The 13,344-nt window shown below is 47.8% G+C and overlaps 1 protein-coding gene across 1 annotated transcript in view; it reads right to left on the reverse strand.

The window, feature by feature from the left end:
• Nucleotides 1-4,896: 4,896 nt before the first annotated feature.
• The window catches only part of FARP1 (FERM, RhoGEF (ARHGEF) and pleckstrin domain protein 1 (chondrocyte-derived)), a gene marked incomplete at its 5' end in the record, with an annotated part of 62,948 nt that continues 54,500 nt past the window's right edge, over nt 4,897-13,344 (reverse strand). The window contains 6 exons of the mRNA XM_010161846.1: nt 4,897-5,926; nt 6,905-7,056; nt 8,091-8,198; nt 11,137-11,300; nt 11,790-11,902; nt 12,561-12,643. Of these exons, the coding sequence (XP_010160148.1) occupies nt 5,845-5,926; nt 6,905-7,056; nt 8,091-8,198; nt 11,137-11,300; nt 11,790-11,902; nt 12,561-12,643 (702 nt within the window). The remainder of the gene's footprint in view (nt 5,927-6,904; nt 7,057-8,090; nt 8,199-11,136; nt 11,301-11,789; nt 11,903-12,560; nt 12,644-13,344) is intronic.

Here is a 13,344-nt window from a genome sequence, read left to right on the forward strand (position 1 = left end):
TTTTCCTGCCCAAATCCGTTTCACTCTTACAGTGTTGCACTGATGACTTTTCCGTGCAGGTCGTACTTCGTCACTGCCTTGACCGTCCCAAGTGGGGAGGGTGGTGAGGCACTGGCACAGGCTGCCCAGAGAAGCTGTGGATGCCCCATCCCTGGAAGTGTTCAAGGCCAGGCTGGATGAGGCTTTGAGCAACCTGGTCTAGTGGAAGGTGTCCCTGCCCATGGCAGGGGGCTGGAACTAGATGGTCTGTAAGGTCCCTTCCAACCCAAACCCTTCCATGAATCTAGGATTCTTAACTTCATTTTCCTCGCAGTCGCACTCTGCAGTCGCGCAGCAGTTGGCTAAAGGGCACCGGCACGATGGCCGTAGTACGGGGCGGTGGTGTTGCAGTAACGTAGGAGCCCTCCCGCCGCGGTGCCGTGCTTGCTCCTGTGCAGCTCCAAACACCGTGTGCGCGGACAGATGAACCGGTTATGGCGGGACGGCTTAACCCTGGTGTCCCGCCGGAGGGCTGGGCGGGGGGGGAAGGTAGGATGCAGGGTGGCACTTAGCTGCGAAGCAGCCGGCACGCTGGGAGTTGGCATCCTGCATCAGTCATCCCCCGTGACTCCTTCATCTGCCTCCGCTCTTAAGGGACTTATGAGAGGTCCCCTTTAGCGCTCGCTACTTTTTGTGGCCTTCCAGAGTCGCGGCACCGGTTGGGAATGGTTTTACGTTAGCCTCGCTTTCAAGGAGACCTATTTTTGCCTTCGACAACGTCGCCATTGGAAGCTTCTCGGACGCACCAGTAAGCGCAGGTACGAGGCAGGGATCGCTGTAAGCACGTGTTGGTTTTGGCCGTTGCTGGGGAGGAGCTTCACGGTGAGCAGGAAGCTGGGAGCTCGCCGCTCTGTGCTCTGCTTCGCCCATGTGCTGGTAATTGCCCTGAGCGCGCGTGGTAGGCAAACCGTGATGGTTTTCCGCCTCCTTTTCGGGCGCGGTTACAGAGGATGGTTAAAGCCTGTGTCTGGTTTTCTGTAGCGTCGCTGCCTGCTCATAACCCTGTGTATAAATTTTACTTTTGTGGCTCTACGCCGACATAATAAAACACCGTGTAAACTACTTGACCTAGAAATAAAGAAGGAAAAGTTCAATGAAATTTTGCCGTCGGAGTGGTCAGTCAGATGAGGCTGGGGGGGGGGGGGCCGCGGGGAGATGCCCCTGCGGGGCTGGAGCTCACTCGCTGCCCACGAGTTGGTAAGGGGGAGCACAGAGTTTAGCACCCCATGTTCGGTCTGTTCCCACAAAATTTGCACCAGAGGAAACTCTTGTTTAAACTCAACCAACGCTTCCTGAGCAAGAACGGGGAGAGTATCTTTTTTCCTGCTGGGGAACGAGGTGTTGTTTTTTCCCTCACAGTCGGCTCAGCCTTGTGGGAAGTTTAATTCTTTGCTAAGTTTGTTTTTTATCTATGTCATCCAAGTGAGGGATCGTGCAGCTGTTTGCTTTAACATGGACAGCGTATCCTACAGTGCCGATTTACGGATGGCAGCCCTTTAAAACCTGCTTTGTGTTCCCCATCCCGCCAGCCCAGTGAAACCCATGGAGTGCCCGGGTCAGGCCGCGTGAATTTAAGCCCAATCCCTGCAGCTTTCATCACCCGTGTGACCGAGTGAGGGAACAAATCCCGCACCAGCTGCCCTCCCCTAGTTGTGCTTCATCCCTATTTTCTGCCGTTGGAAAACGTGCGTGTGCCACACCAACTGTATTTTTCTCTACCAACATTGAGGTGCCCCTGGGGTGGGGGGGGGATGATGTTTGCATGCTCTAGCAACTGGAGCTGGTTAGCTGCATGTCCATAATTCTGGTTTGGGGGAGAAAACCATGTAATTGGTTCTACATGAAAGAAAAGGCCAAAACCGGGCTTTTCAGGCCTGGTTTGTATCTCTGGTTTACTCTTGGCTGATGGAACTGTGGGTTATCACCCCTGGTTTTGTCTCTAGAGCAAGTTTTCCTCGCGAGGTCTCCTCTCTGGCCAGAGACCTTCATCACGATTCCACAATCACGGTGTGCGGTTCCCTACCTGGTTGCAGCCGAATTTACAAAGGGATTGAGGTCGCAACAGTGGTGTGAATGTGGTTAGGCCCGAGTGTATTGATAAATACGTCTCAGTGAAAGTTGAGACGTGGTGAGGACGATGCTTAGCCCTGTGGATACAAATCCAGTGCTGGCTTTGCGCGTGGTGCGGCCTCCCCTGGCACTGAAGTTCTTGTCTTGCTTTTACGTGTTCGTTATCTGAAGCTGCAAGTGATGACTCATGGTGAGTAACAACCACCACAAGAGTAAATCCCTTGGAGTGACTTGGTGACAAGTGACCCTGTCCAGTTCTGGGCTCCTCAGTTCGAGGACAACAAACTACTGGTGAGGGTCCATCTCTGCAGCCGCTAAGATGATGAAGGGCCTGGAGCACCTTCCCTGTGAGGAAAGGCTGAGAGAGCGGGGTGTGTTTAGCTTGGAGAAGAGGAGGCTGAGGGGGGCTCTGATCAATGCTTACAAATATCTAAAGGGTGGGTGTCAGGAGGATGAGGCCAGGCTCTTCTCAGTGGTGTCCAGTGACAGGACTAGGGGGAGTGGGCATAAACTGGAGCACAGAAGGTTCAACCTGACCATGAGGAAACCCTTCTTCCCTGTGAGGGTGACAGAGCCCTGGAACAGGCTGCCCAGAGAGGGGGTGGAGTCTCCTTCTCTGGAGACTTTCAAAAGCCGCCTGGACTTGTTACTGTGGGATCTACTCCAGGTGATCCTGCTCTGGCAGGGAGGGGTTGGACTAGATGATCTCTAGAGGTCCCTTCCAACCCCTTCCACTCTGGGAATCTGTGACCTGTCTGAGGTTGCTCCCCCACGGCTGAACACGAGCACGGTATCTTTAGTCATGGCCGGTAGGCTGGCACGCAGGGATTCTGCGTGTCCCCACCCCTCGCTTGCATAGGTGGAGAGCAGCATGATGTGAATGGTGATTAAAAGTAAGCGGTTACAGCTTTCTAGTAAACTCACACACGTTGACTTCAATGGGTTGTAAGGTACGAGACTTGAGTGACTTGCTTTTATTCTCACCGTTATTTCCATTTTGGGTTAACCTTAGGAGTGAGGAACTAGGAAAGTGCTGACAAAGTGACAGCAGTCCAACTGGCCCAGTTTAAAACAAAAATTAAAAAAAAATATCACTGGAAAAGAAGGAAAAAACTTTTTAAACCTTTTTCTGTAGAAAAAAAGCTCATGAAAAAGGTGAAAATGCTGAAGGATGCAGCAGGTGGAGACGCTGACATTGCATCCGCAGCCTAGCTGGGTGTCTGCTGTTGTGACAGAACTGTATCGTGAACTTGGCCTTAGACATTACAGAAAACTTAATTTTTCCAAACTTACTTTATAGGAAAAGTCACGCGCCCGGACAAGGTGTTGTTAGCCTGTTTCAGGGATGTGAATAAAAGCCTTTCTTTTTGAAGGCTGAGGCTGAACTCCTGCAGCGGACAGCGGTAATGGCGACCAGCCCACCAGCCCCAGTGACCTACAACTAAACCCACTTCCAGCTGAAGGAAGGGCAGGGGCCTCGATACAATTTCCATTTAAAAGAAAGCAGCTCTGTTACAGAGCGCAGCTGCCAAGGCCAGGCCGAGGGACTCGGCCTGCAAGGCCCTGCAGGTACTGTTTCACGGCCTAGCGACCGTTTGCCCTGGGCGTGAGGCCTGCAGCCCTTTACCTCACCGCACCAACACGTCCTGTTGCTTCGTCAGCTTTGTTTTTCCAAGGCTGTGCCCTGTTAGTTCCCTTTCTCATGGCCAAACAGACCGTTGGTGACATTCCCGGTCAGCCTGGAAGCGCTGTAGCTCCTGCACCCCCCCTGGTTCCCCGCGGGTGGGGGTTCGCTGGCTGCGGGCCTGCAGCGGGGGCTTGGAAGGGACGTGGGATAAGGTTACGCAGAGTTTTGGTTTACCTCCTTCCCGAGTTTGCCCTTCAGCACACCACAAACAGGGGGAGGCGACGCTGTGGAGTAGATGTGACTGTTACACCCGTACTGCTATCTATCTGGGGAAATGAACAGCCGAGGAGAAGAGCAGCACATTCCCCGCCCAGGGGTTGGAAAGCTGCACGGCTGATGGAATTCTGCCGAAACACCAGTTTCCCTCTGTCGGGGTGGCTAGGATTTGGCGACGGGGGCTGCTGAGTGTCATGAGGGCGAGAAGCCCACCCCATTCTGGGATGGAGGTAAGCATGTATCTTTCTTTGGGTTGGGGGAATAGAAAGAAGGTGCTGCTGTCTTGAAACAGGAGTACGTACAGTGGTATTATGAGGTATTTTATCCCCTTTTCTTGTGAGCAAAGCTGTAGGCCGTTTCATCCAGGGCACACAGGAAAGCCAGTGCCCAAGTGAAGCACCAGGTGAAGACGAAGCAGGGTTAGAACTGTCCCAGCCTCGTTTCCCCTATTTCCATTCAGGCCCCTTCTGCCTAGCGTGGCGCCTCCCCAGAGGCCCCTAAGGGGGACAGATGCGCTTCCAGCACGTTGAACTTGTGTCAGTGGGAGTTGTACATCACCCTCCCAATGACATGTTTCTTAAAACAGACGGGAAAGCATCTCGGCGCAGTAGGCTTAGCGCTGCCGACCCGCCAGGCGGGCCAACACCTGACCCGAAACACGGTGTGAGCTAACGTTAAAGCGAACCCCAAATGTAGTAGTTTTGGTCTGCAAAATGGGTATTTCTGCTGGTGGGTGTATCTGTCACTGTCTATTGAGCACCAGGGGACAGATGGAAATTCCAATGGGAAATCGGTTATGTAGCAGGTGGGATGAAAACTCGGGGTGCCAGTAGTACCCCCCCAGCTTGCAGCGATTCCGGTCCGCGCTGGTCACCGAAACGCGCAGCTGCGGTTCTCCTAGCGTACGGCTTCTCGTTCAAGTTGGTAAAAAGAAAGAGCGGAACGTCACCACAGCCTTTTAATTTCTTCTTGTACATACCATTCACAGTACATCAACAGCCCAAATAATATTGCACTGGGTTATTTTAAAAATTTGTCGTCTTGCAAGTAGTATTCACTTCTCAAAGCCAACAGGTGAACCATTTGGTCAACTCGCGCCAAGAAAAGGGTTCGATCAGAATCCCACGCTTGATTATACCGCAGGGATGCGTAACCCCCAAGGGAAATGAGAACGAGCTGTAAACGGTTGCCTTGTTCAAGATAGAAAATTAGTAAATCCTTGCTGATTAAATGTAGAAAGACTGGGAAAAAAAAAGAAATCTGAAAGTTATCTCATTCCTGTTAGACCGCCTGCTGTATATATAATTATATTCTCTACTGTGAAAGTCCATCTACGTTTAAAAATCCAGCAGTCTACAGATTAACATGGTAAAAAAAAATAATATATTTTTATGAAAAGAGAAGAAATAGTGTTTGCCTCCGAGGAGAAAGTTTCCAGATTGTGAAGTCGTCTTTTTTTTTTTTTTTTTTCCCCCTTGTTCAGGTGCAATCTTTGAGGCAACAAAACGTCTTTTGGCATTTGGCACTCTAGTAAAGGACAATATTTTAATACTGGCACAAGCTAAAAACAGCACAGAATGACAAAATACAAGACATGAAACGAACCGCAGCCACTGGGATGACGGGGGGCGAGTCTGAACGTACGGAGACCTTAACTGAGGAATGGTGAAAGCTTCCGCAAAATCGTACTTACGGGTTGTTTTTTTTTTTTTCTTTCTTTTCTTTTACCAAATCCTAAGTTTTTACTAAACTTGGAGGGAGACAAGAGTTTCAAACGTCCTCTAGAAAACTCAGCAGCTGCTGGACAATCAAGACGGCGGCTCGTCCGGCCGTCAATACGCGTGAGGCTCTTTATGACTCAGAGCTCGAGTGCGTGAGGCAGAGCTGGTGGCACTTCGGATCACTTCCATCCATCTGGGAGGAGGCACCGGGAGAGAGACAAACCAAAGAAGGGTCAGTTCCCAAGGCAAGGTCTCTGGAATGACGCAGCCCGCCCTGTTAGTCGTACGCAGTTTTATTTTCAGCGCCTTCGGGAGCACCTCGCTTGCCATTTATTCCCCGGTCTACCGGAAGCCAAGAGGCTCTGGATCCAAACGCGTATACGAAAGGAGGTTTAGAGAGGATGAACGGGGAGGACGTGGCCCAAAATTCATGAACTTAGTAGTGTTTTTACTTGTTCTGCAGACACCAAATCTCTTTTCTCTCGGCGGTTCAAGTGATGAGCAGTTGAGACCAACCACTCTCAACTCCAGAGTGAAAAAATTGAGCTGCTGTTCCTACTTCTTTTTACTAAAAACTGAGAAAGGGCTTTTGTATCTTATCCTATTCTACTAAATTATTTAATCACCTCTTTCCCACAATTTGCCTTACTCATAGTTTTAAACTGACAGGGCTAAAACTTCAGAATCGCTTTCTTCAGTGAGAGAGGACGTTAAGATTTACAACACGCTAATGCTTCATCTAGAAGAACTAAATTAGTTCCTGGCATGAACCACCTCAAAACACAATTTAGGAGGTGTAGGGCCTGTTTCCTGGCTCTCCAGGCAAGTGAAATTCAGTGGGAGGTGTAAAAATTACATGCTGAAGTGGCAGAAATACGTAGTAAGAAGAGCCGCTTCTGTGGAAAATTAGAATTTATTATTTTATTTACAATCACTGTTCACTCTCAACTTATTATTTTCTATAATTATTAGGACTTATTTTATTTATTAGTTCTTGTAAAATTTGAAAGGTTTTCAGATCGGTGTGCTGAACTCCTTGCCACTACTACATGAATCAATTTGCTAAAATTCCCATCTACTAATGTTGGGTGGGGGGGGAGGAGAGGGGAGGGAAGAACAAACCAAACCCCTGGAATTTTACAAACTTCCCTGTAGCAGAAGACCGACTCACCTTTCAAACGTGTATTCACTTTCAGCCCTGAAGTAGTACACGTGGGATTTGAAATGTAGCTTGAACACATAATCTTTGTGAATGTTTTCGGATTCGGAAGGAATGGTAAGTGAATATCCCAACAAAGGAAGGCTGGCTAAAGGATGATTGTCCTGAAAAGAAATGATGGAAAATGGGGTGGGACCAAACGCCCTTAAGTAAAAAGAGCACGGAAGTAAAATGGAAAATAGATAACACACTCATGTAAAGGTCATGGTAAAAATACCAGCTCTAGATAATGGCAACGATCTTTAACCATCCCAGGTACTTCCCCAGCTGAGCTTGCTCATCCTTAGGGATCCTGCTCCTAAGGATCTGCTGCGGGCCCATCCTATCAGTATTACCTCATGAGAAAGTTGTCTGAAATCTTGGACTTTGGCTACTTTCAAACTGACAAATGTAAAAGTCCCTGGTCTGGCAGCAGGGGAGCACACGCGTGTTCCTCCTAGCCTGGCCAATGCCTGGGCCTTTAGGAAGGTTAGGGCCGCCCTGCAGCACTTGCTGCTGACATCGTTGTACTTCACGCCTGGCACCTGGGAACTAGACTGCTTTCTCCCACCTCTGTGTAAAATATCCTACAACTCCTCCAGCATTACAGTTTCCTATAGCAATGGAAGCACGACGTAGCAGTTGGAAGTATTTCGTGCTTACACCCTGCTTGAACACAGAGATTCAAGGGTTCCACAGCCTCCAGACAACCCCCACCCCCACTTCTGCAGTGGGATGTTTGCTCAGAGGGATTAATCATTAGCTGCTGTTCCCTCTCGTCTGACTTAAGCGTCAGCGATGGCAAACAAAGTTTCTAAGTCAGTATTTAAATTTTAAATTGTGATAATCTCCGAATCTGTGCAAGATTAACAATTAAACCCTTGTTTAACCTGCACCACAACCTGGGAGCAGCAGCGGTCTCCGTTGTAGGGATGGTAGGAACCGTGACTGTTGAAAGTTTCAGGGAAGAAGCACACGTTCTTCAACTGACAAGGGAGCAGGTTGAGAACGGGCTCTGTTCCATGCTCTAGTGGGGTTAAAGGCTGTGTAAGCCATGACCTCTGGCCTACAGCATCCATCACTGCTTTGCCCTCTCTGCTGTCCCTCGGGGAAAACTAAAGGCCTCCTCCAGCCACGCGCGCTCGGTGCGGTCTGTTACCTGGTGCGATTTATAGAAGAACATACAGAAGTTGGTGAACACCACCCAAAGCTTCTGCCACCCGTTGCTGTTTTTGAATTTTCTTAGGAGGTTTCCAGACAGCTGGTTCTGAAACAGATCCAAAGCAGCTAAATAAAACAGGGAAAGGTACCTGCGGTTTAATCATCGTAAGACAAATGATCTGCTTTGATCTGGTTGCATGTGACCTCATTGTATGTGAAAATGTTTCACTTGAATGGATGGATTTTTCTTCTGCATTTTTCTGCTGCTAAGCGGTACTTTTGGTTTGTGGCTGGGTACTTCCAAAAACTTCAGGCTGCTACACTTACTGGTTTGGGCACCTTTTTTTTTTTTTTAATTGTTCAACTGAGGTGGCTTTCAGTAATATATTACTAAACATCAGTCTTGCTATCCTAGCCTGTCTTTGCTCTTTCCAAATGATACTTAAACAGAATAATGGAAACAGAAAGTCTGGCATGAATTTGTGATGTAAAAGAAAATCGTGATGTACTTTAGGATTGCAGATAGGGATAGAACTCTCAGTACCCAGTGAGTTCACATGGTAACTTTTCAAAGATTTCAAAGGACTGTTAACCTTATTCTTAGCTGGATTTTGGGTATTTTAACAAAAGGGAGGAAGAAGCTATAACCAAGTACAAGTAAGAAACTGCTCTTCACATAGAATCATAGAAGGGTTGGGGTTGGAAGGGACCTTAAAGACCATCCAGTTCCAACCCCCCTGCCATGAGCAGGGACACCTTCCACTAGACCAGGTTGCTCAAAGCCTCATCCAGCCTGGCCGTGAACACTTCCAGGGATGGGGCATCCACAGCTTCTCTGGGCAACCTGTTCCAGTGCCTCACGACCCTCTCCGTGAAGAATTTCTTCCTGATGTCCAATCTAAATCTAAATCTGCCCACTTTCAGTTTAGTCAGTGTTTAGTTCATCATTGTGCCTTGCAAATGAAGGGGAGTTCTCAGTGAGTTATTAATTACTGCCCTTTCCTTGTTGCCTGCAAGGGCTCTCAGCTGGGTCAAAATAGCTGTTTACATCATTCTCATTATAACATCGTTCTCAATATATAATGAGAATTATAATTAATTAATGATGAGCATGAGATTAGCAGAAGCTAATCACTTAGTCTGTACAGCTTACTAGTCAAAGCCCGGGGATCCTGATGTAGCTACTACAAATGAAATACTCCTGAAAACATTCTGTTTTCACCAGTCTTGCATCTACGTTAAAGCCTTTGCTTTAAACCATCCTATTCCTGATCCCTGGGCTGCTGCCTCCTTGCCTTAAGTTACAGGAGTACTCCTTCATTTTCTGTTACCTCATTACTCTGGAGGATATCATAAAAGGACAGGCTTTGCATTCGGTACCAGCAGACATATGAAATGGAAACGGGCCGCTGATCACTGATCAGTCCAGCAGGTAGGGAGGTACAGTCACTGACAGAGAGAGGATCTTCTACCACGAGAGAGACAGAAAGGAGGGAGAGACACAAAGAAAATAAACGATAATGCTGAGGTGAGAGCCACCAACAGAATGATGTGAGCATGAGCGTAACCTGCCACGCATGGAAGAGCAGCGCAGCTGAAGATGCTTTCACAGAACAGCGTGTGTCTCCAGGGTGTGTTTGGTCTTCGCTGCTTTGTTTGCGTTCACTGGGGGCACGGGGAGGAACAAAAATAAGGAACGATGAGCACTGATCTCACACCACAAGTTTTGCCTAGCGAAACATTCCACTCGTTAGAATTAGGTCTTCTATCTGTTTTAACACGCCCTCTGCTTTGGGGAAAAACACGAGACCTTGTTCCCTAGAACTATTCCTCCCTTGCAGGATATCAAAGTATAAGGAGAGGAGAATCCATCTGCATGAGATCGAAACGAGGCTCTCCAGTCAGTGTTTTCTAGTACAGAATCATTTTCTTGGCCATATTTCAGCAACCAACTCGCCTTCTGTTTAAAAACAGCGGCAGCTACACAAACCCCGAATACGGTCCGTCCCTGCATCTCTACCTTCCTCATCAGTACGTCTTCTCTAGAGCGCCGGAAGGAGAGGAGAATCCATCTGCATGAGATCGAAACGAGGCTCTCCAGTCAGTGTTTTCTAGTACAGAATCATTTTCTTGGCCATATTTCAGCAACCAACTCGCCTTCTGTTTAAAAACAGCGGCAGCTACACAAACCCCGAATACGGTCCGTCCCTGCATCTCTACCTTCCTCATCAGTACGTCTTCTCTAGAGCGCCGGGCGCCTGATGTCCGAGGGCTGCCTCGGGAGCAGAAGTCGACTCCGCTTTAAGATTCCTTTTACCATTTCCAGTCAGCCCCCATTTCTGTTTGATGGGGACCGTCACAGCATACTGGGAGCTCCCTGCAGCCTCGCCTGGGGGAAGGAGGGACACCTAAAGAGGCTGACCACCTCATCCTAAAAACCTATCCTGAACTAGGAGTCTTTTGTTTTAATCTTTGAAAAGCCAACGTCTGTGTCTCGTCTGTTGAATTAACGAGTGGGTACCGAATGGGCTTAGCTGTGATCAGGAGGGAGGGGGAGGGCGGGGGGAAGGATTTTCATTTTGAGGTGGAAGACGCAAATAAAGGAAAAGCAGATGGGACTGAGCAATGAGACAAGGTTCCAGAAAAGATGGCTAGGTAAAGAAAGTACGTTAGTAATACACGTAATTAAAACTCTGGCTGCAGCAGCTAAAGACAATATCCTTTCAGCTCGAGCAGTGACTTAACGCTCCTGTCACGGACAGCATGAAGGCGGTTTGACCTCCTTTAAATTTTCAAGGGCATCAGCTTGCCTTTTTTTTTTTTGACAGTTACTTCTATGAAAATTACTGCTCTAGCTGATTTTAGAGATGCACTAAGTGAGCGGATACATGTTTCTCATCATTTGAGGACAGTTTAATAGGTGTGCCTGAAGCTTCCCCAGGCGGGGAGAGCGGAAGAGTGCGCTGCTCGAGGAGGAGCGAAAAGGAAATTGTCATTCAAGAGCGAGCCTGGAGCTGCAGTTCAGATCGTTCTGAGGCAGATACCTCCACAGCAATACTAAAGTCGATCATTGAAACACTGGTATTTCTGTGCCAGCAGACGTGCACCGTAGTGTTGCCACGGTGTGGTGACTGACGTTCGAGTGAGGTGCGGGATGCACTGAGGTCGTCCTCAGATTCCTGGTCTACAGTAGTTTCATCAGGAGACTCTATGAAATGCAGGGAAAAAGCATCTTTCTTCCTCTATGCAACAACATATATAATTGGAAAAATTAAACAGATCAATTCTGTCCACAACACCGTGAACTAATTTTAAAACACACTTTTAGAAATGATTTTGTGCAGATGTTAAGTAGATTTTTTTTTTTAAAGGTGTTTCCACAAGTGTTAGAATCAAAGACTAACTACTGTGCTTTCTCGGTGCTTTCAATACCTTTCAAGGACAGGCACTGCCCAAATCTTGTTAAACATAATGATCCCAGGATGTCTTTTAAGTCACTTCTCTATTCAGTGAAACTTTCTGCTAACATCAACAAGAACATCAATACGGCTCATGTATAAAATAGATATAGATACGTAAATCAACTTCAAGCGTATCAGTTTGACCTGTGGCCAGCATTTTTCACCCCTTTGCTCAGAAGCAATCACCAATCGCACCGACTCAAGGGAATAAAAGCTACTCCCTAGCACTGACTTACTGTTGTCAGGCGGGCTGCTAGCCAGTAACTCCGGGGCTGGGCCACTGCTCTTCTCCGCCAGGTCTATCGCCATCTGAACGTCCTCCGTCCATTTGTCCATTTCAGTGCGGGTGCTATCAATGAAAATTCGGGGTTTATTCACTTTCATACGGGCTGAAAGCAAACTCTACTCACAACCTGAGCATACTTTTGATTGAAATGAACAAATTAAGACACAAGACGCTAGGGTTTTTTTGGTAATAACTTAATTTTGGTTCTGACTTGCACAACTGCCAATCTATTTTTTTCCTATTCCATTGTAAGTGGTTTTCACAAATGAATATACCTTTGAAATTATTTTAGGAGTAAAGCATAGAATGGTTTGGGTTGGAAGGGACCTTAAAGCCCATCCAGTTCCAACCCCCCTGCCATGGGCAGGGACACCTTCCACTAGACCAGGTTGCTCAAAGCCTCATCCAGCCTGGCCTTGAACACTTCCAGGGATGGGGCATCCACAGCTTCTCTGGGCAACCTGTGCCAGTGCCTCAGCACCCTCTCCGGGAAGAACTTCTTCTTGATATCCAATCTAAATCTCTCTGCTTTCAATTTAAACCCGTTCCCCCTTGTCCTGTCACTACAGGCCCTTGTAAAAAGTCCCCTCCAGCTTCCTTGTAGCCCCTTCAGGTACTGGAAATCCAAGCAAAAGGATTCCTCTCTGCCTTTCTATTCATCCCAGCCTGAAAGCTGCAGAGAAACACAGTTTACACGTGCACGTTGTCTCCACTGAATTACCTTGCAGCAACAACGATGGACTGGTGTTGACCTCGTAGCGTTAGACAATGAGGAACCCCCCATTCCTCTTCACTTTCTTCTATCTGAGAGACAAAACCCCAGATGCAGTCAGATTGCGGGAAGTACGTATTTCTTAAGGTGAAAGAGTGAACAGAACAAGCTCTTAACCAGCGGGGAAAAGAAAACGAAGAGAGATGCTCACAAATAACATTTCGAGGTAGGCAGGGAGAGGAAAAACGGTGGCTTGGAAGTTGTGAAAACGGCACGTTCTGCAATAACCTCTTACACCAAAAGCATGGCTTTGCTTTGTGTCAAAATAATAAAAAAAGAAGAAATTAGAAGAGTATACTCTTCTTCTTTTTATCAGAAGAGCGATTCATCACGCCGAAGAGCATGTTAAGGGCTCTGGGCACTTGTTGTGGCAGAGCACGGCAGCACAACACAGTCCTGCTGCGAACAAGTCCGTGCCAAATGGATATCAGTAATGAAGGAGGTGTCTAGAAACACCAGAAAGAACTTGAAGCGTCGCAGGTGTTTAGAGAAATTCAGTTACTGTGGTAGTGATTCCCTAACTCAGTTCTCGGGAAACTGGTTTTGAACAGACACAAACCCAGGAGAAGTTCCAAAGAAAATAGTGGGGGGAATGGAAGTGTTTTGAAACTAGGAAAAACATAGAATCATAGAAGGGTTTGGGTTGGAAGGGACCTTAAAGATCATCTGGTTCCACCCCCCCTGCCATGGGCAGGGACACCTTCCACTAGACCAGGTTGCTCAAAGCCTCATC

This window comes from Eurypyga helias, unplaced genomic scaffold (genome assembly GCF_000690775.1).
Source record: "Eurypyga helias isolate BGI_N326 unplaced genomic scaffold, ASM69077v1 scaffold1482, whole genome shotgun sequence".
Classification (NCBI taxonomy): domain Eukaryota; kingdom Metazoa; phylum Chordata; class Aves; order Eurypygiformes; family Eurypygidae; genus Eurypyga; species Eurypyga helias.